Below are 26,217 nucleotides of genomic sequence, written 5' to 3' on the forward strand. Positions count from 1 at the left end.
AATGTCTTTTAATTATGCATAATTTACCTTTATTACTACAGTAAGTGCAGGTAACAACTATGTCACAATAAAATTAAGTGTTATCTGCAAGTTAATGAGAAATGAGAATTTAACTTTGTTAAATAAAAGTGTTATTGTTATTTATAAGTTATTTTATTTATTTCTAACAAATTTTATTGTGGACATGACCATTTAAAAAAACTGCTGCGTATGACCACATTTCATGAATTCATTAAATTTGAAATGCACACACAAACACACACACAAGCTAGAGGTCAGTAAACTGGGTGAAATTGTTATTTTGGAGACAATTTCATTCAAACATTCCCAGAGGTCTATGAGGAACAGATTATGTGTTCATCTTTGTGTCACTTTGAGGTCTTAATTGCATAAATCAGAGAAACTCAATGGGATGGTAAGCTCTGATATTTGTAAGGTGTGTGTGTGTGTGGAATGCTGCTCTGGCCTGTCTCCAGGTTTCCAGGTTAAGGGAGGGATAGCGTTTCCAATCCGAGAGGCTGGAAGGATTCTGGTTTGGTGAGTTTCTGAGACGCACACACATCAACACACACACAGAGAAAGGAACAGGTTGCTCGGACCAGACCAGTGAGAAAGATGTGAGATGAAACATTTCCTGGTACTGCTGTAGACATAGACCAACACGTACGCACACTTTCTTTTCATCAGTGTCTGAAGATTTCGTATTCCTTACATATGTAGTGTTAATGAAAATTTTGTTTTTGACCTTTGGCATTTCAGACTGGTTCAGTATTTCTACAGGTTTTTTTGTTAATTTTTTTTCCTCCTCACAGCGGAGGAATGTGAAGATTATTTCAGTGAGAGGCAGGTACAGAGACGGCTGCTAATTACTCTCTCTCTCTCTCTCTCTCTCTCTCTCTCTCTCTCTCTCTCTCTCCACCCGGTCTCCCTCGTTTTCTCTCCCTCCTCCTCCTTGCCAGTGAAGGAGAGAAGCAGGGGAATGAACAGCAGGGACGGGGAAGTGAAACAGTTTGGAGACAGAAACCAAAAGAGAAAAAGAAGAGAAACCTAAAAGTTTTTTCATCACTGTGGACTGTCACGACCTGTGTGAACAGACACGGCAACGGGTGAAGTACAGAGAATCAGGGATGAATGTGGCTGATCTGCTGTACCTTTGATTAATGCAACACACAGATTCTCTTTGACAGCTACTTAAAAGCGCAGGTGCGTACATTCCCAGGCATGTCTTTTTGTGATTCTCTCCGTCAGTGTCTTATGTTTTGTCTGTTTTCCTTCCTTGTTCTCTGTGTGTCATCTTCTCACAGATGGTCCAGTGATCACATACTCCCCTCTGACCTTATTTATTTTCATAGAGTTAAACTGACATCTCTCTCTTTCCCTCACTCCCTTTTTCTTTCTTTTTTCCATCTCACAGTTGTAAGGTGTTGCGAAAACTGTGTTGAAAGTTGCTCTGCTGGTCTTTTGTGTGTGTGTTGTGTAACTGCACTCAGGGGGTGTGCTATAATTTAGTGTGTGTGAGAGAATCAGGTTTCTGACAATGAGATGGCTCAATCTAAGAGAAAAAACAATAAATAAAATCTATTGAGAGACGTCAAGGCCCGTTCTAGCCAATGTACAGTAAGACTTTGCATACTCCGTGTTGTAAGTGTAGACGTGTACTTTTTTCAAATGGGAATGGCACAACATGAACGGACAAGACACACACTTCACTTTAAAGATTAATCTCTGATTCATAAGCAAATTATTTTTCTAGAGCAGTAGAATGTTGTTGTTGTTTTTTACCAACAATATGTGGAAATGAAGTCCTGATGCATGTAAGAGGGAAGTGCCTCAGCTTCAGCTTAGTCTCTAAAATAATCTCCAAATGTAGCTACATCTTATAAAAGCCTCATTTTAGAAATGCCCAAAATATTCTTTAAAGGTAAAAATGATTCATATACTGAATGCCATGCACAAATGTATATTTTAGGGTTAGAGTTAGTTTGTTGCAATTGTAATTAGCTTTATGTAAGAAGAATAGCTAGATAACTAGCTAAACGTGCGTGTGGGTGGGTGTGTTTACTTAACTGTACATGAGGTATAATTTTGCCTGCAGAAGAGAGCTAAATCGTATAAAACCTCCCTTTGTGGACAACTAGGGACTTTTTCAATTGGAAAAATTATTCATAAATAAGCCATTTTTTATTCTAAAAACGTTTTCTATTAGTTAGCAGTAGTAATTTTAATATCTTTGTATGAAGATCATAGTCTGAGTCCCTATTTAGATATCTAGGTAAATGTCTGTGAGTGCCTTTGAATGGGTTGTTTCATGTAGGGGGTAAAGAGGTCAGTGGTCTTGAGAGCCGACCTGCTGTGGCTTTGCATTGTGGGGGATGTAGTTTAAAAGAAATAAATGAAGTAGAAAAGAAAAGACAACCTGCCTCTGTGTCTGCGTGTCTCCATGGTCATGTGATTCTCTGTTATTACTCTAAATACCGCATCTGTTAAATGTGTAGGCATGTTTATTTGGTGACAGACCTTTAGGGGCCCACTAGTGCACACACTTTGGCTTGTGTGTGCGTGTTTGAAATCTGATGTGTGGCTCTTACTTCAACCAGTTCTCACTGACTCCAGCTGCTTTCTTAGAAGGCAGCATATTTAGGTCCATATGTGTTTTATATGAATTTATATGCATTTCACTTTCATTCATTTAGTAAATATTCAAATATTTCCTTTTTATTTTGGTGATAAAAAATTCCTAAAGACTTCATACTTTTTGTCTCATGAATTGTGAGAATGAACGTTGAGACAGAGATGCTTTACTTGTATCTCTGGCTTAAACTCTCTTGCTGAGATTAGTTAGTTTCTGTCAATCCATTCAAACTTTCTGTTTTAATTAACTGATTAAAAATTTTGAACATTTGGTAGGTATGAGCATTAAGACAGGAGCAAAAATCCATGCAAAGTTGCAGCATTTGGATAATTTCCATGAATCAGTTCAATTAAACTGTCATCCCTCAAAAATGTCTAGCATTTTTATTAATGCAAATATTGTAATTTCATATTGAAAAATATAAGTTCATAATGATAGTTTTTTGTTAGTTTAGGGTTACATTTACATTGCTGCATAAAAATGTAATTCTGTTTGATGACAAAAAATAAAAATTTAGCTGTCAATATTCTTTTTTTTTTTTTGCCATATCGTCCAGTCTTATTCTCAAAATGTCTTTATTTCTAAACAAACAAACCAACAAACAAACAGTTAAAATCAGTCAGCTGCTTTCATTTCTTGATCCCCAAAAGCTCTAAATTGAATCGAATTGTAAGTTTTAGGGACATTTCTCAATTCTACATCTTTTATTGACTCAGTAGTTTTGTTTCCCCTTTGTGGGAAACACACAAATCTTATTCATCCACCTTCAGCACTTCAGTCAGCCTTTCTGACTTATTAAATATAAAGAAGGAAAAAGAGAACGATCAAGACAGTCCACCTCTCTTTCTGTGTTCTTAAAGTCATATGACTGATCATGTGACCTCCTCAGCATGACTTTAACCCTGACAGACATCTGGACAAGTGTGTGTGTGTGTGTGTGTGAGTGAGTGAAACAGGATCTCCTCTCTCTCCCTTCTGCTTTTCTTCCCATCTCTCTCCCTAACACACACCAAATACCTGCACTTCACAATGAATGCATTCTTACACTGTCTCTATAGACGGACTAGAAGAGCCGTGTGTGTGTGCATGGTTCTCCTACTTTGATTACTAGTGACTCCTGAGGGGAGGAGCTCTTTAAGACCTAAGACTTAATTTGGGATATTCTACCGTGTGCTACACACACACACACACACACACACACTAGTCTCCTTAGTGACACAAGTTCTGCATGTCTGAATCAAGTCGCTCAATTTCTCTCTGTCTTGCTAATGCTTTTATGCCGCTTCATTACACACTTCTCTCTCTCCCCTTTCTTCTTTTCTTTGTTGTAGAGAGTAATAATAAGCCCCGTTTATTAAACCAGTCACATTTTACTATAAGGTTCCATTCGTTAATGTTTTAACTAAAAGATCAAACAATGAACAATACATTTATTACAGTATTTATTCATCTTTGTTAATGAAAATACAGTCGTTCATTGTTAGTTCATGTAAATTCACAGTGCATTATCTATTGTTAACAAGCACATCTTTTGATTTTAATAATACATTAGTAAATGTTGAAATTAACATTAACTAAGATGAATAAATGCTGTAGAAGTATTGTTCATTCTTAGTTCATGTTAACTAAAGTAGTTAACTAATGTTAACTAATGAACCTTATTCAAAGGTTAAACCCAACAAACAGGATAAAATCAGCACTGGTGTGTGAATACTGATATATAGTACATGGATATTAATAACATTAACAGTAAATTTGCTATAGTGTGTGTTTGAGTGGAATGAAGGTGTGAGAGAAAGTAATGGTCCCTAGCAGTCTGTCTTCTTTAAATGTAACTCTTGCACTGATATTGAATAGTGACAAACTTACAAATGTTTCTTTTTCTGTAAGTACACCCTGTCTTACCCCTAAGACCTTCAACGTTGACTTTTTAAGCAGAAAAACAAACTAGTACAAAAATTAAACACTTTTCTCTGAACATTAATAAATAATGCATTGCATCATTGTTTAACATGAAGTGTGAACCTCTCAAAAATTGGTTTTAGTTTTGTCTGAACCTTCAATCGATGTGCAATGAGAAAAAACTGTTACTTGGCTAATAGTCAATCATTTTTAGAGTTGACGATCTGAGGCAATATTAGCAAAAGAGACAGTCTTCAGTAGTTAAAGAAATTTTTCACAAAAAAAAGTTTTGTCATTATTTTCACAGGTAATATTTTAGGTTGGGGACCAATTCTCGCTATAAGCTAGTTGCTTATTATTTTGCATTTTACTAGCATATTGGCTGTTTATTATAACCATATTGTAGATGCCGTAATCTTACTCCATACCTAAATTTAACTACTACCTTACTAACTATTAATAGACAGTTTATTGAGGCAACAGTGTTAGCTAATTAATGGTAATTAATAGTGAGAATTTGTCCCCAAACTAAAGTGTGACCTTTACACACCTTTGTTCCAAACACATAAGACTTTAATTCATCTTTGAAACACGAATAAAGATATTTTTAATGTGACCTGGGAGATTTCTGTCTGTTCTTTTAAATACATAGTAATAGTAATCCATATGAATTACCATTTCATCCAAGTCTTCTGAAGAGCGTGGTCGTATTGTACGACGAACAGATATAATTTAGGCTTTTATTCACAAATAAGCATTGATCATATAAATAAATATTGACTTAAAAAGCACATAATATATGGGTAAATGGAAGCTCGAATGTGCTTTGGATGTGCAATAACCAATTACCAATTATTTTTGTATGTATTATTTTTTATTTTGAGTATGGTTGAGCTTCTGTTTACCATATTTGATGTGCTCCACATTGATGTTTATATGTGAATAAAAGCCTAAATTATATCTGCTCATCATAAAATAATGAAGTCTCTTTGGAAGACTTGGAACTGCAAGCAGTCAAATTGACTATTTTTACAATATCTATGAAATTTTTGAAGTTAATTATTAAAAAATGTGGTAATATACCATCTTTTCCATTTTGCTGTAATAATAATAAAAAACAAATACAGCTTTGAAGTTTGTGTTCTTTAAATCTATGAAGCTTAGAGCCTTCATTGGTCCAGTATCTTAGTAATATATAAATCAGAGTTAACAAACTTTTGTCTTTTGTGTAAATCTGAGATTTTGTTGCTATTGGTGCACCATTGCACTTTGTAGCCCTGCCTACAGTGAAATCTCATTGGTTTAAAATCACGCTGTGTATTACACTTCGATATGGCTCTTCCTGTCTGGAGTTATTTAAAGCTCTCAGCGCAGTCACCATCAGATGACCTTGACTCAGAGATCTACTGTAGGTCAAATGTATTACTAGAATAGAAAGTCAGAGCGCATGTCTGTTTGCGTATCTGTGTGTGTATTTAGTGTCTTCAGTGTATTCATACAGTGTTGAAGTTTGAGTTAAACCTGTTTTGCCAGTTACCTTCACCGGCAATGTGTGACACGATATGTTCTAAACTAAAATACACATTTTTCTATCATTATCACCCCAAATACACAAATGCATGTCTTCTATCCACTGTCACTTGTTGATATATTTAATATGGTTCATATTTATCTAACACTCTGTCCCTCTTTTTCTGTAACAAACACACTCATCCTGAGGAAGAAAAGAATGTAAGAGACTTACTCAATAAATGAAGGTTTTAGATGTGTATAATAGGCACTGATAAGGGTGTAAATGCAGACTTTGCACCCTCTCAAGGCATGTTGACTCTCTATACAGCCTCCCCCTGCTTTATGACCTACCCAGAATGCATCATGTGCCCTGGTTTTATAATGTTGCTAATGATTTAAAGATAACTGGTGGTGCTATTTTACATCTCAAGTTTGCATTTTAAACGAGTGGTGATAAACTTCGGAAATGTTTCCATAGGAATTAATGTGTGTACATTATCTTGAGCTCAAGACTGTTGTAGACATTTGAGGGATCTATCCAACTGGTTTGCCACCCTTTTGTGTGTGTGTGTGTGTGTGTGTTTATTTTGTGTGGCTACTAGGTTCTTGTGATCAGCCAACCACCTAGAACAAAAATTGTTTTGCCTCTTAACCACATGCACTGTCATTTCCTGTTTATGATCATCCCCGGTCGCACTTCTCTCGTTTCCCTCCCTCATCCCACCACCATGATGTTTAGCAGTTACAGCTGAATGTGTAACAAGTGACCATCATCATATGACATCTTATTGACTCTGCAGGAAAATATAATCAGGTAGTGAATGAATAACATGTCCATGAACTTTGCTTTTTCAACGTTTCAAGATTTTAGTTTTAGTATGTGGGCTATAAAAGAAAGTGTAGCTTTTTTAGCATAATTTAGGTTTTGGGTTTGAGTTTTTTTCCCCTCTATCTTTTGTTCACCAATGCTGCATTTATTAGATCAAAATACAGTAATATTGTGAAATTTTATTACAATTTAAAATATCAGTTTTCTATTTTAATATATTTTAAAATGTAATTTATTCCTGTGCTGCAAAGCTGAATTTTCAGCATCAGTCTTCAGTGTCACATGACCCTTCAGAAATCATTCTAATTTGCCGTTTTGGTGCTCAAGAAACACACTTTAAGCTGAAAACAGTAATGATGCTTAATATTTCTGTGGAAACCTTGATTATTATTATCATGGTTTCCAATTTTTTTTTAAATGCAGCATTAATTTAATTTTGAAATATTTTTTAACATCCTACATGTCTTCAATTTAATGCAACAGTTTAATGCATCTATTGAAAAAAAAGTTGCAATTTATAATAAATAAATAAATAAACATACTTACAGACCCTAAACTTTTGAAGAGTAGTGTACAGTCAGATATTTATTTTATTATGGCGGCCTAAAATTGTATTCTGTATTCTGACTAAATAAATAGCTTTCTGTATATAAATAAATGCTATATTGAAGAATTTACACATTTGAAAACATAAATATACTTGTATAATGTTATATATAAAATAAAAAAAAACAAATGAATCTAAATCTAATGTTTTGCAAGTGAAAATTTTATTGAACGAGTCTTAAAAACATAATACATACATATATATATATATATATATATATATATATATATATATATATATGTTTTTTTCTGTAACATACATTTTCGCATCTGTTAACTTTAACATCACATCTTTTTTTTTATCCTTTATTTAACCAGGTGAAACTCATTTAGATGAAAAACTCTTTTACAAGAGAGACCTGGCCAAGATGCAGTGTAAAAAAAAACATAAGGAACAATTTCCATCATATTAAAAAAAAAAAAAAACATCAAAATACACATACATATATATCAGAAGACCCAGTGCTGAATAAGGCTTAATATAACTTTATGAACAATTACACTGACCAATGTTCACCTGCTCCACATTCTTCAGAGTTGAAACAAACTGTCTATAAGAAATAAAGTTAGTCAATTTCAATGATTTCTGAAGAAGGTTCCAGACAGAAGGTGCTGCAAACACAAAGGCTTTTTTGCCCTAATTCTGTTTTGACACGGGGTACCAACAAGTGTAGTACATCATTTGAACATAATCCATAATGGCCATGATTACTTGTTAAAATGACACTCAAATAAGTAGGAGCTAGTCCAAGAAGTGCCTTGTAAATGAAACATAGCCAGTGAGTGTTTTAGTCTTAGTTTTTGTTACATGCACTCAAGCACACACGCAAACACACACCCATCTGCAAATCAATGATTTCCACCTTATCAAAGTAACTAAAGCAAAGTAAAACACCCTGCGACTTGTAAGTACCTGTTTGTTAGGAACAGGAATGAGAAGATTTCACAGACCTTTATAGGTTTGAATGTGCATGAGGGCCACTAGGCTTCAAACTGTTCGTCTTGAAATGTTTTTGATTGCAGGAATTCAGGAAATTGATTTCAGGTTAGACTGAATAGTTTTCAGTATTTTGACACTTATAATGACCTTTTGCTCAGTCAGTGGACAACCTCATTCACAGCCCACCACACACAGTCACGCTCCTGCACAGACATCACGTTTGCTCCCAGAAAATTGGGAGAGAAAGGTTATTGGGTGTGACAATGAAAAGACGAAAGAAAGAAAGAAAGAAAGAAAGAAAGAAAGAAAGAAAGAAAAAAATACAGGAGAGAGGTGTAGGAGGGGGCACCATTGCTCTGCCCCACCCCTCGCATGCACTGAGTAAACACTCTTTTACCAACTGCACCTCCAATCACACAATCTGCTCCTCTACCCCACAGACAGTGTGTGTGAGAGCGAGAGAGTGACCGAGAGAGAGAAGAGGGTAACCGCTGACGCCAGACAAGACAGAAGGCCTGAGTGTGTGTGTGTGACTGTGTGAATGGTACACACACCAGCTACACTGCCACTCGGACACACATCCATTCACCTGAAAAAAAGCAGGTAATGCATGTGGGTTTTTTTCACCTGTGTGACCGCTGAGATTCTGAAGCATGTGTTTGTTTTCTGGTTGTGGGCACTTGTTTAGTTCTGGCTGATTTGTTTACTTTATGTCCTTTTTGAGTGACCTTTTATGACCTTCATAGGAACTTAAAACTCGCTTTGTTGAAAGGATACTCAAGAGTAATTGTAATACAAAAACCAAATACTGTTGAAATGCAAATAGTAATTTGACTAGCAGCATTGTGTGTTTATGCAAGTGAGCGTTAAATAACGTGAAATGTAATTGTGCGTCACAGTGCTGGTTGTTGGTCTTTGGACTCGACTTCTTCAGCCTTATGTTTGCTAATAGGGTGAGCCCAGACCTGCGCGTGTTACTGTTATCAGAATGGTTCCCGTATTTCTCCAGTCAGTGGCAGATATCTTGATTCTCCATGTGCAGATTTCTCACAGAAACCTTATCAAGAGAAAGTGATGAGACATCAGTGATGTGCTTCTTGGAGGCATTTTTGAGCAGATCATCAGCCGTGTGTGTGTGTATCAGCGGATTGTGTTTGATCAGGCCTCGTCACATTGTGTTGCAGTAAGTAAATTAGCTTCAGGAGTGAAGAGTTCACTATGCAAGATAAGAAACCTCAAGATTTCATCAGCATTTGTGGTTCATCCCAATGCTCTTACTTGTTCAGTGTAGATACTGTGGTAAATATAATTTAAGTGTTTTAGGTCATGGTGCATTTGTGATTCGTCCACTTCATTATGTGTGTGTGTATGCAAAAATGCCTTAATCGTTTTTAGTTTTCTACTTTTTTAGTTTGTTTTATCTTCCTGTTTTGTTATTGTTAGCAGTGTTAACTAAAACTATTAAAAATCGTTTTAATTCTTTGAAATAAAATAGTAATATTAGAGGAAAAAGTAAAAAATGTTGCATTTGTAATAACTGAAATGAAATAAATGTAGAAGTAAAAAATAAAGCGAAATAGAGATATTTAAAAACGTTTAAAAATTACAAAAGTTCAAATTAAATTAAAATGAAAGTATATAAGTAATAGTATATAAATAATACTAACACAACACTGATAGTTTAGATTATTTAATGCCGGTTTTTGTGTAGTTCCAAGTCATGAGAACTAAATCATTGTGAGTATTTTAAATGAATGACTACAGGAAAGTTTAGCTGCAGCATGTTTTCATAGGGAATTGAAACTGAGGATTACAGGAATTGAGAATGGTGTTGTGGGCATTATGGTCACCAACGTCTGACATCTTTCGACGCCAGTGTTGTCTCAAGGAACCACAATGTGTTCTTTATGTAATATCATAAAGCCATCACCTGATCATGTGCAATGCATATTTATAGAAGCATATACAGACATGCAGTCCTTTTAATTTTGAGTTTTCTTGTAACTCTGATCATTCTCAGTGCTGATTCTTGTTAGATTCTTTCTCATCACTGAATTCAAAAATGTTTAATTTCACAGTCAGGAAATCTAAGAGCTTAAATGTGTTTAATTTTGATTGTGGAGTGAGATGTGACATGTTCTTGATAGCTTTTTATAGAGATTCACTCATATATTTTCACATTTCTGTCACTTTCAGTATTTCAGATTGATTGTTATATGGAAGTCTATTCTCCATCTACATTAAGACATAAGTGCATTAGCTGTTCGGATCACATCATGAAGTGCTCAGATATCTGTTTTAACTGACATCAGGCCACTTTGGCCTTTAACTTTAACTGCTTGGCTGGTTAACAGAAGTACTAGTTCCCTCTTGTGTCACTTTCAAAATCATCCAGTAGCTTTTTCACCAGATAATCTCTTTAAAATGAAAGTTAAATTTAGTGTACTTTAAGTAAATGTTGTGAAAAAATTATACATTTTATTTCAGCAGTTCTATATTTTTCCTATTTAAAACTTGACCCTTCTGTAGCTACATCATGTACTAAGACCGATGGAAAATGAAAAGTTATGATTTTCTTGGCCAATATGGCTAGGAACTATACTCTCATTCTGGTGTTATAATCAAGGAACTTTGCTTTGGTAATTTTTGAGCGAGATGCTAACGGTCTTATCGGATTCAATGATCTATGCTAAGCTAAGCTAAAGTGCTAACACCAGACCCGGAGATCGGCTGAATGGTTTCAAAAATGGTAAAACTCTACTGTTTAACTCTTTTTTTTTAATGGAGTTTTCCTTTAATGTTAATGATCTGCACTGTGATTATGAAGTGTTGCAAAGGTCAATGCAATGTTTCTCAGAGATGAGGTTTAATAATTATAGGATGCCATTATACAGATCTTTTGCTTAGTCACTGAGAAGAACATAAGGTTCTGCACTTTTCGGTTCGTCATGTGAGTGGTTTCTCAAAATGAGCTGAGTCTCTTCAGCAATAACCATTAACTCACCAGATTATCTGTTGGCATGGCCACAAACTTTGACTCTTAATGGTCTGGTCACCTTGTATGGATGTTGAGTGTAAATGGAGTTAATCTAAACCTTGCTGGCACCCCAACATTCAGACACAGTAAACAACACACAAGTGCTCTCTCTCCCATGTCTTTCAGCCACCTTTTACCCCTGAGAGTCCCTCATGACACTCAGAGCAGCAGAGCTTTTGTGTATATGTGAGGGCTTTCATCGCTCTCTTAGTTGCTCTATGGAGTGTATATTGTTTGAAGAGCCATCTACACATCTACACACAAACAAAAAGACAGACACAAACAAAATGCAAAAAAAAAAAAAAATGCAATTCATACGTACAATAACTTGACTACACATCTTTTATGTTCCAAACCATGCAGGAAACATAAAACAGGCAATTATATTTATTGTATAACTTAATTTCATAACTAAAATTGTTTCTATTTTTTTATTTGGGGGGGGGGGGGTATCAAAAAGTCAAAAATGTCAGAATGATACAACTGTCCTAGTAGCATTATGGCTGTTTAAAAGGGATGAAATTCTTAATACTTACTTTTCTAAAGTTTTTTAATAGGGGAAATCATATACACACTGCTTATTAATATTTGAAAAACTGTTGTCTTTTAAATCAAAGTTTTCCAGTGTGACCAACATGCAAACACATTCAGGAAACATAGAACAGGAAATTATATGATTGATTATTATATAAATCTGGAAATTATATATACAGTAATCATAGATAAGACCACTGCACATCTTTTTATAAAAGCAAGGTTAAATCAGCTTGTGAAATGTTATTTGGTGCGACTTCCCAAAAATGACAAATATTTACGAATGCGTAAAGTTGCTTTTCAACTTGAAAAACATAATTGAAAATGTGTTATTTAGATTTGTACACTTGATCTTTGTCATTGTCTCAAATGCCTCTTTATCATCTGTTGTGAGAGAGTGTGTATTTGCACTTTATGGATGTATTCTTGCAACTGAGTAAAAATCACAACCTTGTTATTCATTCACACCACAGCCGCATAACCACACTATCTACAATCTTTTCAAACTGGATTACAAACACATGCACGATTATAGGCAAGCAAAAAAAATACTAAAACAAAAAACCTAGATGAGAATCTCAGTGAATTACTTTTTTGTAAGCTATTTGCTCTGCACTTTTTTTCCCCATGCAAAATGTCAACGCTGATCCATTTTCCAAGTCACAGTGACCCAGCTTTGTACAGCAGGTGTTTGTGTGTTTGCTGTCAGTTCTGGGAGGCAAGCGTGTATATTGTTCTACCCTTCTACATTTCACGCTTTTCTTTCACCGAGATCGAAGGAGTTTCACCCAAGAGATACTAATTGATCTGTCTGCATACAAAATCCTTGTGTGTGTCAGTATACACATGCTGATTGTCAAATATTGTCCTGTGGGTTAAAGAAGTCAAAGATCAGGTACTTCTGTCAATCAGTATCTTAGATAATCACAATATATTATCTTGTGATCACACACACAAAAACCCTCACACTTTTTAAGAATGGCCCTCCTTGATTTTATAATTTATTTATATCACTTGTTATTTAGTAACAAGCAAATTATTTAATAACTTTATAAGAAAAATTCTCTCACACACACACACACACACACACACACTTAAAATATATTAAATCAACCATATTTACAGTATCTTGCCTCATTCTCAAATGTAAGTACCATTTGTTTGTGTGGTAACACTTTACAATAAGCAATACATTCATTATAATATTTATTGATCTTTGTGGTAGTTAATAAAAAATTACACACACACACACACACACATATATATATATATATATATATATATATATATATATATATATATATATATATATATATACATATATAAAACTTTGGAAATAAGTTGTCATGATTAATTATTGTTACTCAGTTACCATAAGTTTAATCATCCAGTTTAATCTTTCTTTATGCTATGGAGACTTGAAAAACTATGTGCAATAGGTTTCCATATTTTCTAGCATTAGTTCAACTCATATGAAAGGCAGTAAAACACAAGTTTGAAATTCTTAAATGTTGAAATAACATGATTTGAATGTGTTTTAGAAGTATTTTTTAATTGTTTCTAATGTAGATAACTAATGTTAACAAATGGAATATTTACTGTAAAGTGTTACTGGTTATGTTTGTGTTCGAAATCTAAAGAAAAGAGTTTATGTGAGAATTTTTTATTTGAATGTTTTGTTCAAATGAATTGCACTCTGTGTGTGTGTGTGTGTGTGTGTGCAGCTAGTGATTTGTGTTGGTTAATCATCCACCTGCTGCTGCCTCAGGTTTCCTTGCACCAAGTACACACACACACACACACACACACACACACTGACTTATAAAGGTCAACCATTGCCAGGCAGGTACAATGAGATATGGAACCTAATGTTGGCTGGAAAATGAATAATCTGTTTTCCACCCACTGGATCGTTTATTTTCTCTGTCTTGCCACTGGTTTTCAGTTCCTGCAGTTTTCTGTATATCTGTACGGAACAAGGAAACGACCAAATAAATCTCACTTCCAGAAAAGGGCTACATGAGGAATGTTTCTCCAAGTCTTTATTTGTCCACAGTGATTTACCGTAATGTTAAAACATTCAATCAATATTTTAACTGAATTAATTACATGATATGCCGATTAATTCATTAAGAACCCTAACCCTTGTTGTCACAACAAAAGCTAATAACTTCACAGAAACTGACTTGAGAGAAAGAAGAGAGAGAGAGAGAGAGAGAGAGAGAGAGAGAGAGAGAGAGAGAGAGAGAGAGAGAGAGAGAGAGAGAGAGAGAGAGACTACCAGTTTGCTAGGTAAAGCTTGACAACTTAAGCCATATCAAATTAAAAACCTTGTCACTGAAGTCCACATCCGTCCGTTTTGATGCAGCTGATGCATGAGCTCTGCGTTTTCAAAACAGGTAATAATCTGAACCCCTCGGTTATATACATAACAGAAGTTTGAGCGTAAATTGATGCTTCAGTTGGAGTGGCTGGAAGGCACGATACTGTAGTCTCGATGCTTTGGGCAGTTGCGCTTAATGCGCTAACGTCTCGCGCAAGAACGGCGTATTTTCTGAACAAGTTAAATAAATGAAATTTTTAAAAACACGTCTGGATATATTGCGTTTTTATTTTATTTTTTACTTCATGTCTTGTTTTTGTTACACTTAAAATTAATTGCATGGAAATTGTCAGCTCGGCTTAGATTATTATACCCTACTACTATTTGGTACTTGGAGAATCACATTTTTCTCTTTGCCTTCTTTCTCTCTTTAATTGTTTAGTTTCTGGCAGAGATCCATGATCTCGACCTCTCCTTCCTCCCGAATTCTGCTGAATCAGCTTTTATTGTCATCCGCACACTTCCATTGACCCCACTTCTACAAAGAGTCTATCCCCAATTTAACGAACGGACAACCAGCAGTTAGTTTATAAAGTAAGTTGTTCTCCAGAAAAAGATTCTTTTTATTTTTTTTGGTACTATTATTGTTTAGGTTTTATCAAATTATCCCTTTAATTTCAGGCTGTGTTAGCTGTTGTTTCCATCGTTCCCCTTTTTTCAAATGAGTGATCATAGAAACATCTGCAGATGTATTTTTTTAAAATAATGTTTATTAGATGTTTGGCCTGTCCTCATGGCTTTTGATTAGTCAGTCTGGTTTTCTTCCTGTTTCAGCTTGGCCTTGAGCCACACATATACTGATTTTCAGTATATGTATGTGTGTAAGGGTGTGAATGAGGAAGTGTTTGTGTATGTGTGTGTGAGAGCTCTGGTTTAGTACTGCTGAGTTGCCTGTTATTCCAACCTCACAGTCACAGTCACATGCTCCTTCAGCAAGCCTCTTAGAACTCATCATGAAAACACCAGGTACCTACTTAATCATGGTGCGTGTAGTTGTTCATTTGTTTGAACTTTATTCCTGGAGTAAAATACTAATTAGTAACCTATACCTTTGTTGTTACTGTATGTCCTGTATTTGTTAGGTTTGCATGCGTTTTTTGTCTGTGTGAACTTAGTTGTGTTCTCTAGGATAAGCTGTGTGTGGGTCAGCATGCTCTGCATGTGTAACCATGGTTCCATTGCTAAGAAATCTAACTACTGTACCTTACCCTCTAAGCAGGCAGCAAGGTCCGGCTAACTGCTAAATTACTGACTAGAGCCAACAAACAGCAAAACAGTGCGATTGAATATGTACAGTATACTATATAATTGTCTCTATTCAGTAAACACACCAATTCCCCACAAAAAAATAACAAAAAACGTAGTGTCTTTATGTCAAACATGATTTCTTTGTCAAAGATCTTGTAGTTTACTTCAGTGCATCTGTGTTCTGCTTATGGAAAATTCTAGACTGTAGGATTTAGGCATTTTGGAGGGTTTTTTTTTCCATGCTAAAGAATGTAGATGTGGCTTAGTGAGGTTTATTAAAAAGCTTTAGGTGTAGAAGGGGATTTATATTTTTTCTGCATGTGTGTGTTATACAGAGAAAAAAGCACTTACAATTTATTATATTTGATAATTAAGTATATATATATATATATATATATATATATATATATATATATATATATATAATATATATCAGATATTGGATATTACATTGTACATGCTTATTTTGTCCATTTTTACATTTAGATAATCTTTGCTATCATCTAAATTTAATATTGCTATATCCCTAATTCAAATCCATTTTCAATAAAGACAAAACATGAAAAAGAAAAATGCTTGAAATTGTATTGTTTATGGAGATAGATTTATTAGTTAATTATGTGGTGATGCTTGTAGTTTGTTTCCAATGCAAGTAATATACACATACTGACCAGATGAAATCTTTTGGCTCTTTTTAGACTCCAATCCTGATTGGATGCTTATCTCAGAATGACAGCAGAAGACTCCGCCTCTGCCGTTGCTATGAGTAACCCTAGCCCTTCCTCCTCCTCTAAGGCCTCCTCTGGGCTTCCGCAGCATCACAGCGATATCCCCGATGGAGTGGCTGGGGCCCCCAATGAAGCTGCGCTTGTGGCCTTGATGGAGCGGTCAGGTTATGGTATGGTGCAAGAAAATGGACAGCGCAAATACGGCCCGCCACCTGGCTGGCAAGGGCCCTCCCCTCCACGTGGCTGTGAAATCTTTGTGGGTAAAATCCCACGTGACGTTTACGAGGACGAGCTGGTGCCAGTATTTGAGACTGTTGGACGGATCTACGAGATGCGCCTTATGATGGATTTTGATGGGAAGAACCGTGGTTATGCATTCGTCATGTACACGCAGAAGCATGAAGCTAAGCGAGCAGTTCGTGATCTCAATAACTTCGAAATCCGTCCAGGAAGGTTGTTAGGTGTGTGCTGTAGTGTAGATAACTGCCGCCTCTTCATTGGAGGAATCCCAAAAACCAAGAAGCGTGAGGAGATCCTGGAGGAAGTTTCCAAGGTGACAGAAGGGGTGCTGGATGTGATTGTGTATGCAAGTGCTGCGGATAAGATGAAGAATCGTGGCTTTGCCTTTGTAGAGTATGAGTCTCACCGCGCTGCTGCTATGGCCAGAAGAAAGCTCATGCCAGGACGAATTCAGGTTAACACCATTTTCCACTAGAATCATAGGAACATAAATACATAAAAACATAGGATAATAAAAATTAAAAATCATTGTATTTTTATTTTCATGTTATTTTTAGGTTAATTATTCCTTTATTCATATCATTTAGTATATACATCTCCCTTACTTTAAACCTAATGAGTGCATATCTGTTTCTTCGTGTGTGTGTGTGTGTGTGTGTCTGTATACAGCTCTGGGGTCATCAAATTGCAGTTGACTGGGCAGAACCTGAGATTGATGTTGACGAGGACGTCATGGAAACAGTAAAGATTCTGTACGTGCGGAACCTGATGATAGAGACTAGTGAGGATATTCTACGCCAAACCTTCGGCCAGTTCAACCCTGGCTGCGTGGAACGTGTCAAAAAAATCCGAGACTACGCCTTTGTTCACTTCGCCAGTCGAGAAGATGCTGTGGTTGCAATGGACAACCTGAATGGCACAGAGATCGAAGGTTCCCGTATTGAAGTGACCCTGGCCAAGCCTGTGGATAAGGAGCAGTACACCCGTTATCAGAAAGCATCGAAGGGAACAGTGGCTCCGACAACTACTGAAAACACCCAACAAAGTTACGTGTATCAGTGTGACCCATATACACTCACCTATTATGGCTATCCCTACAACACACTCATTGGACCCAACCGAGAGTACTTCATCAAAGGTTGGAAACCTTATTTTAACTTTACTTTCTCAGATCAGATTGAACACTGGGAGAAATGTGATTCTTCATTAGAAAAAAATCTATAGGATCTACAGGAAAGGCAATACCTTTTGATAAAATCAGAATTACATGTATACATTGGTAACAAGTGATTTTTCTTGATGACCTTGAGTATCATGCTGTTAAATATAGTTGGGAAACTAGACTGTTTTTCAACTTTCTTGGATTACAGTCTGTATTCACACATGTAATGAGACTTGATCTGTACAAACCAATTAATGTTAAAACTTTGTCCCCTTTAACCCAGAGCTTTCATATGGGAACCTCCTTTAAAACAGTGTTTCTCAACTGGTGGGAAAAAACTATGCTTAAAGTCATGAAAAGCAAAGGCCATGAACTGCACAACGTAAAATAATAAAAATAATAATATGACCCAGACTGCATTCAGGGGTGTAGGGTAATTTCATTTTTGTACTTCATTACCAATTACACCTAAAACAATTTTCCCTCAGATTTGAAGTCAAATAATAATAATAATAATAGTATTTTCTTGTAATACTTTAATGCAATAACCTTGTATTATTCATGTGATATTTTTCCTCAGTGTGTATATTTAGTACTTTTGGAGATTTTCTGACAGTGATTACATTTATATTTCTCAGAAAATCATGCATATTTTTATCATCTTTCTGAGCTACAAATATGTTTTTTTTTAAAGCACAGTAAAAGTGGAAAATTGTACTTTCATAATTTATGATTTGTCTCAATAGAGTATAATATAAAATTAAGATAAAAATAGTTTGGTTGGACAAAAAATTATTTGGAGCTGTGAATTATTGGCTTCCAAGAGGTTGCCTTCCATTGAATTTCATAATTGTCATAATTTGGCATATTATCTCATGTTAATGAAATAATATTCTTACTTTTCTACAATAAACAGCTTCGGTACTGTGTCGGCTGCTTTGAATCTAAAGTAAAATCCAGAAACGAAACCAGCTGAGAGCAACTGCTTTTAAAGATACATCCCAAAATAAGAAGCTCTGCCCTCTTTGTTGCTAATCACATCTTTAGCATGGCCACTAGATGGCATGAATTGTGAGATTGTTTTAGGCTTAAGAGCCGAGATCTCCAAAATGTATGATACTGAAACTAATGATGGGAATCTGGTATTATTACATTTCCTAACCCATAATCATCAATAACAAATGCTTGTGGTTTTGGGTTGGGTTTCAAACTGATCAAAGAACTGTGATTGCACACTCAATCTGAGACATGTTTGGTCATCCTTTATCTGATTAAAACAAAACTTGAACTTTACTTTTAATTTCAACTTTGCTCAAACACCACCACCATTCCCATCCTAAAGAATGGAGGGTAATTACAAATATCTCAAAGACGTTCACACTGACAGCAGTTTGAATTAGAATGCTGAAGAGTGATAGTCCCACACCCATTTCTCAGTATATTCAACCTGAATAGAAAGCTGACAGAGAAAGCTAATGACTTTATTTCAAATGTCTGCTCAACCTCAAACAATGGGGTTACCAGTACTTACAGTATACTGTATATAGGTATGTGCCTCCTTGTGGTTCTGTACCTGAACAGTGCCTCCTTTCATTTCTATCTTAAGCAGGTACTGTAAGAGGCCGTGGCCGTGCTGGGGCCAGTAATAGGGGCCCAGGGCCCCGCGGCTCATACCTTGGTGGTTATTCAGCTGGCCGAGGCATTTACAGCCGCTACCATGAAGGAAAGGGCAAATTGCCGGACAAACCTTACGAGATCATGTCCAATCTAGAGCTGGCAGCTGTGAACCAAGTGGGCATCAAGCCTGGCACAAGTCAGTGTGAAAATAAACCACATGCATACAGAATTAAGCTCTGCTGTTCTCCACTCCATCCAGTAGAGGCAGAATCTGAAATGATCTAGAAACAGAATCTAAAACCTGTTCATTCCGTTTCATTTACTAATGATATTTAGTACTGAAATGTATCCACCAGTTAGTGTTACATTTAACATTTAAAAATTGCAGTCAAGTAAACTGGGGTTACTTTAAAAATAAGTAAAGATAAATTTGTTAGATTCCACTGCCTCTACTGGCCTGGAGTGGAACAGCTTTCATTGCCATTACGGCTTACTCCAGTACGCAAGCTTTTGATTTTGATTTTATTGCTTAAATGCCTTCTTTGAATTATACAGTACATGTTCACACAATTCTCAAAAAGCTCTCAAATGAGTATATACTTCCAGATTAAATATTACAAATATACAGTCATCTGAATAGACTGTTATTAAGGATATTAACATAACAGAGGAACTAAATACCACTAATAACAATGCTTTGCGAGAGTTTGTTTGGGCATTGAGTTCAAGGTTCTTAATGACTTTTATTTTCTTACTAATCGGCTGCTCTGTGTCGAAACTGACTGATCTTGCACAATTCTGATCTGAGATCTGCAAACTCCTGACTGGAGTATTCTGACGTCACTTAAACCTACTAATCCTAAATCTAAATTAATGGGTGGAATGAAAAGAGTTTTTGTGCATGGAAACAATGTATGTGTGTGTGAAGGACAATGCGTACGTGGCTGCGTGTGGGTGTGTTTTTTCGTTGTTGTTAATCTTAAGCTGAGTCATACACTTGTAAAAGAGGACAGGTTGTGTTAAGTCCCAGTCTTTCTATTCTTGCACTTTCTGACTTATCTTTCACTTACCTGCATTTCAATAGTGCCCCATTTCATATTGAAAATATTTTGTTACCTCACATAGTAATATACTAAATGTGCTATTGTGTAATGTTCACCATATAGTCTGTATATTGTTCTAATTGTATGTATATATGTGTAGTGGCTCTTCCAGCTCTTGGTGCTCAGTACCCTACTGTGTTTTCTGCTGCCCCTGCAACTAAGTTAATGGATGAAGGGAAGATGCACTCAGTGGAGCACCTGATAAACCCTTTGGCCCTCCAGCATGACCCCACAGCTGCCTCGGCCACTGCAGCGGTCATACCTGCAGTCTCCACACCACCTCCTTTCCAGGTACTCACCTACACCTGAGTACATGAGACAGTTTACAGTTATTATAACACTCTTCTTCAATCCTAACACCATGAGCTTATTTGTGTTTTGACACTGAAAGCGAAAATGCTGTGCTGTATGACACATTAACAGCCAATGAAAACATTTTTGATTATTATACAGCTATGTAGAGCATGATTATGCCTCCAGCATCAGTGTTTTCTTACACTTCAAGATCCATCTAATACTTGCTGATTTGCTGTAGCTGTAATTCAATATTTAAATTAAAGAAGTAGAATTAAAAGAACTGACGTTTAAAAGTTCACTTAACTACAATGAATGTAACTAGAAAAGGAAGACTGTTGTCAAGACAAACTTTGAAAAGTCTTTTAATTTACTTAAAAAGACAAAAATATATTTTAATTTTAATTTAATAAAAAGACAAAAATATATATGTGTGCCATCTTTGAAGTGTAATTCAGTAAATTCCACTTTCTCTAATTCCAGTTCAGATTCCAATTAAACTTTCTGTTCAGTTCAAATTCCAACTCATAATTTGAAAGGTGTCCAGTTCTTAAAATATGAATCCTGACAACTAAATATGTTACAGCCTATAATTAAAGAATTCACCACGTGGTTAAAAGACCATGTTAAAATATTATAATACCAATGCTTGCTAAAAATACACAACATCTGGTCAAACTCCTATTGTCATATATTGAATATCACCTTCACAACTGCATGGATCTTGTGTTCATGCTGTCATTATGAGTAAGAAAAAAAAAGAGATGTTGAGAAAAGGAAGGAAAATGTCAACACCCATAATGCACTGGGCTCGATCAGATAATCCATGAGCGTGGATACAAACATATACTTTACAGAGCTCTGGAGCTATCAAAAGTCTACGTCAAACACGTCAGTAGTGGACTAATAAACAGGGATATCTTGGTGTTTATGTTGCTGGTTGAAAATCAGCAAACTTACCCTTTAAGGCGAGCGTATACGGTGTGATTTTTGCTGTTGTACGAGCTCACAGGCGATTTTTTTCTCTCTGGAGAAAATTGCAGATGCTCGCATGGTCGCGGCTCGCACTGTGTGAGAATAATTAGGGGCCGATCCGAGAACGTTACGAGCACCTCCCGACCTCCCGTTAATTTTCAAACATGTAAAAAAAAATCGGACACTGTCGGTCTAAATTTGTGTCATATATGTGGGTGAACGAGACTGAAGCTGACCAATCAGAAGATGACAAAACCCACATTTTATGTATATAAATAATCTATTAAGTAATTGTAGTTAATATTACAGTTCTATATTTTATTTGTTATTCCGAATTGTGCCAAATTTGCCTTTCAACTTTATGAATGAATAGGCTATACCTGTTGTATTTCCGGCAAAAGAGCAGAAATTCAGAAATACCCTTCTCACCTCAAGTTCTTCATGAAGAACAGAAAGTCCATGATTTTCTCTGCTTTTCAGCCATTCTCTTTGTCATGTCTTTGTTTCTTTTTTTTGACATCACAAGCCATAGCTGCCACAAAGAAAACTATTTCGTCCTCAGAATCCATATATTTATGAATGGCTCAAAACGTGATGCTTACATTAGAGTTTGTAAAATTGTAGTAAATTTGTGTCATGTGCGACTGCCTCCGTACGATTTTCGGATAAACTCAATATTGTCATGTGCAAGGGCTCACGACGTTCCGACCTACAGAATCGCACTGTGTATGCCTGCCTTTAATATGCAAATTTAGCTCTAAAATTAATTTAGCTGAGATTTCACTCTAGACAGCTTTACCTAAAATGAGACTGCAAAAAACAAAAAAAACAAAGTGACCCACCATCACTGTCGTTGTCAAAAACACTTTATTTGATTGTTGCTTTATCTTGTCTGTCTCTCTCTTTACCTCATAGGGTCGTTCTATAACCCCCATCTATGCCATGGCTCACAATATCCAGAGGATCCCGACTGCTGCCAGTCTGTATGGAGCCAGCTATATGCCTATTGCTACCCACGCCAACACGGCCACACTGGCAGCGCTGCAGAAGAATGCTGCTATGGCAGCTGTGCCAACCTATGGAGGGTACGCTGGGTACATGCCTCAGGCCTTCCCTGCCACCTTCCAGATGCCCATTCATGATGTATACCAGACCTACTGAGATCACAATGACTTACACTTACACACACCACATCACCACAGGCCATCAGACATCTACACCACTGTATGAGGTCTGCTGGTTAATTGAACCACGGAGAGTGAAACTGACATACAACAAAACTAACACCTTCTGACTCGTGTGAAGCTCCCTGGAAGCCTTTAGATTAGACGCTGGCAAAGCTAAATTATCTCACATCTTCATCAGCCCCTCTGGCCCACATTTATTAATCCAGACATATGACCTAGACCAAAACCATATTTATATGCTACTGATTAGCTTATCAAGACAGGTAGACTTTTGTGTTATATGTTATGGACTCAAATCCTGCAATGTGACCACAACCTCGTCTATTTTCCCTTTAGACCAATAGGAAACAGCCTGTCAGTTCGACTTCTTAAAGGAATCGATAACTCTTGCTGATTTCCAAAGCCTTCACACGACTGAATGAATGACAAGTTAACACTCATTTGCGTATTTTATCATTCATTTTATTAGTTGATACCCAGTAAAGCTGTGGACTGATTCCGAGTGATATGTTCATATGAAGAAACTTCAAATAAGACTTGCAAAGGCAGACCTACTGACACATCACCGTCTTCCCCACACACTCCAGCTGAGAATCGTGAGCCAGAGCGTCCTAATACCAATCCTCTGCATTCACGGCCACACGAATACTGAAGGAACATTGTACTATTTGTGGACTTTAATGAGAACGTATTTAATGCCTCTCTACGCTTTAGTGCATTTACTTTTGTTTTGTGAAGAAAAACAAAATTGGCAATAAACTGTAAAATGAACAAACAACTGCTGAGCAGGAACTTCAACAACCACAGAAGTAGAAGATTTAAAGTGTTTCATGAAAATGCTGTATTTTGAGTTTATAACATAAATGCATTGAAGATGTCCAAATGCATAATCTTCCGTCCGCTGGGTTTGCTGCACGCGAGTCTATATGCAAATACCTGCATTCGTTTTTTCTCCTTAACTGCTAATATTGCTTTTGCGTTTTTATATTTAGATCGTTTTAAAATTCTACTGTTTAGTTTGTTTGAAGAGGTTGTTTTTGTTTAGAAGATATTTTTCTTCTCTTAACTAGAAGATAGACAAACACTGTTTTCATGCGTATTCTCAGAGGCGAAATAAGTTTGAGTGTTCAACAAAAAGAGAAGTTTTTTCAGTCGGTTGGATAAATACTGGATAACATTAGTACTTCGTTAAAGGTATAGTTCACCCAGAAATGAAATCGTTTCAAACCTGTATAGCTTACTTTCTTCATTGGAACATGAGAGAAGGTATTTAGAGTGTTTGTTTTTCATATATACAATGGAAGTCAATGTTAACCAAATTATATTCTATTGTACTCTGCAGAAGAAAGAAAGCCATACAGATTTGGAATGACTTGAGGATGAGTTAAAGATGTTTTTGTTTTTGTGTAAACTATCCCTTTAATATGTTTTAAATGCACAAACCAGACTGACAAAAAAGTAGCTGGGTTGGAAAAGCAGCATTATTTATGATGACTATGTTCTGCTTACTTTTGCAGGTTGTGTTAGTTGATGACCAACCCTTATTTTTTCAGACCACTATACTGTGATTCCCAGCATCCAGTTCTGTGAAGTCTTATGTGCCTCATTAGGGGAACAGAGGTTCCCTTATCCGCTTTTGTGCCATTAATACAAATTATACCTGAAGTACTGTCCCATTTACCACTGAACCAATTATGTTCATGTTGTTTATTAACAGTCTTGACTTGCAGACCTTGAGTTGCAGAATAAAATCAGGTTAATGGCGCAATACTCTCAATCCCCCATCCGAAAACCTTCTATAGATGTGTGTAGACACAGAAGACGGACCATTGAGTTTTTGTTTTAGTTTTTGTAGTTCTAACCCTGCATTTTTGTAGATCACACTCCAAGTTGTGCTACTGTAGTATGGTATGTGTTAGCAGCGATGACTGTTCTGAGGTGCACTTAAATATTTTAGGGTGTTAGAAGTTCTTGTGTGTGTATATGCTGTGTGAGCAGTCACTTTTGTCTTTTTAGGGGTATTTTGATACTCCTAGAACTGAAATGAACTGGACCAAACTGAAACCAGGGAGCTCAGAGAACCTGTTAATATCCTCATTGTCTTTTCAATGACTGCTGTGTGTCACATCAGTGTCCTCCTGTGTCCTTCAGCAGGACTGCATATGTCACATGTGCCTTTATTCAGACTGCTGTCTGTCAAGTGACCTCTTAAACACTGTTTGTGATACCACAGTGCCTCTTCTGTCCTATTTTCTTTCAGAAAGTCTATTTTTTTTCTTTCTTTTTTGTGTGTGTTATACTGTTGTTTCTATGGGGGCTCTGAGTGTTAGAGTGCTGCTTTATGTTGTATTATGCTTTCATGTTCTAACAGAGTTAATGTTTTATTAAGTATAGCCTGTTTTTTTTCTGTTTTTTAAGAAGAGACTGAGTGAAAGTTTGGGGAAAACTTCACAATATACCAAACAAAGAATGACAATCCATGCAAGTCACATCACGTAAGCTAGAAACACATTTTTACACACTGCTGCGATCATCTAGGATATGGCATATCTGTGTGTTTTTGAGAAAAGTGAACCATCCCCAGTAGTTTTTCTCTGTCTGTTATCTAATCTTTTATTATGAGTAAAGCAGTCAGGATATATTTAATATATACAGTACATTTGTTTTGTGTGTATGAAGTAAGAGGAAATGCTATAATATATTTTAAGAAGATTTTTCCATCTTATACATTAGATGTGTTTAGAGAGTTTAACAACAACAAAAACGTCTTTTTTGACAAAGTGTTCAACTAATGCGAATGTGTTTATGTGTGGATATATAAATGTGGCTGTAAGTTGCCAGTGTGGAATAATACTGGCCCAGATTGATCACACATTCATTGACAAAACACTCTTTATTTTGCGATCATTTCATAAACACTACATGTGTAGCGTTTTTCTCTCTCTCCATTTTAGACTTGTTTCTTGTTACTAAAAGACAAATGAACAAGACAAGGTGACCTCGGCTGAGGACATTTAGATAATGCAAAATGTTATTGCCATAATATTCTTACCTTTTCTTTTTTCTTCTTCTTTTTTTAGATCTACTTAGAACTGTTTTCTATCTTGCATTGTTTGTTTTAAAACTTTTTTGGCATTGTTGTATTTATAGAGGTAGTTAAATAAAACATTTTCAAAAGGAAAAGTAAGATCTGTAGTTGTCTTTCCTATTCTTCTTTCTTCTTTTTTTCTAAAATGATTAGCAATTTTACTAAATAATTAAACAACTTTAAGAAAAAAAAAATTATAT

The 26,217-nt window shown here is 35.9% G+C and overlaps 1 protein-coding gene across 9 annotated transcripts; it reads left to right on the forward strand.

Annotated features, from left to right (window-relative positions):
- Positions 1–520: 520 nt before the first annotated feature.
- On the forward strand, positions 521–26,112 carry rbm47 (RNA binding motif protein 47). 9 transcript variants are annotated; one of them, XM_059551935.1, is made up of 8 exons: positions 960–1,203; positions 8,862–9,024; positions 14,758–14,909; positions 16,322–17,045; positions 17,261–17,729; positions 19,360–19,566; positions 20,574–20,764; positions 22,658–26,112. In XM_059551935.1, the coding sequence occupies exons 4-8, from the start codon at positions 16,353–16,355 to the stop codon at positions 22,901–22,903; spliced, it is 1,806 nt and encodes a 601-aa protein (XP_059407918.1). In that variant the 5' UTR covers positions 960–1,203; positions 8,862–9,024; positions 14,758–14,909; positions 16,322–16,352; the 3' UTR covers positions 22,904–26,112. The 9 variants fall into 9 exon arrangements, with proteins under 9 accessions (XP_059407916.1, XP_059407914.1, XP_059407918.1 ...); XM_059551936.1 differs by lacking the exon at positions 14,758–14,909 and adding an exon at positions 15,287–15,341; XM_059551933.1 differs by lacking the exons at positions 8,862–9,024; positions 14,758–14,909 and adding an exon at positions 521–537.
- Positions 26,113–26,217: the final 105 nt, after the last annotated feature.

The sequence above is a fragment of the Carassius carassius genome, chromosome 6, assembly GCF_963082965.1.
Source record: "Carassius carassius chromosome 6, fCarCar2.1, whole genome shotgun sequence".
Classification (NCBI taxonomy): Eukaryota; Metazoa; Chordata; class Actinopteri; order Cypriniformes; family Cyprinidae; genus Carassius; species Carassius carassius.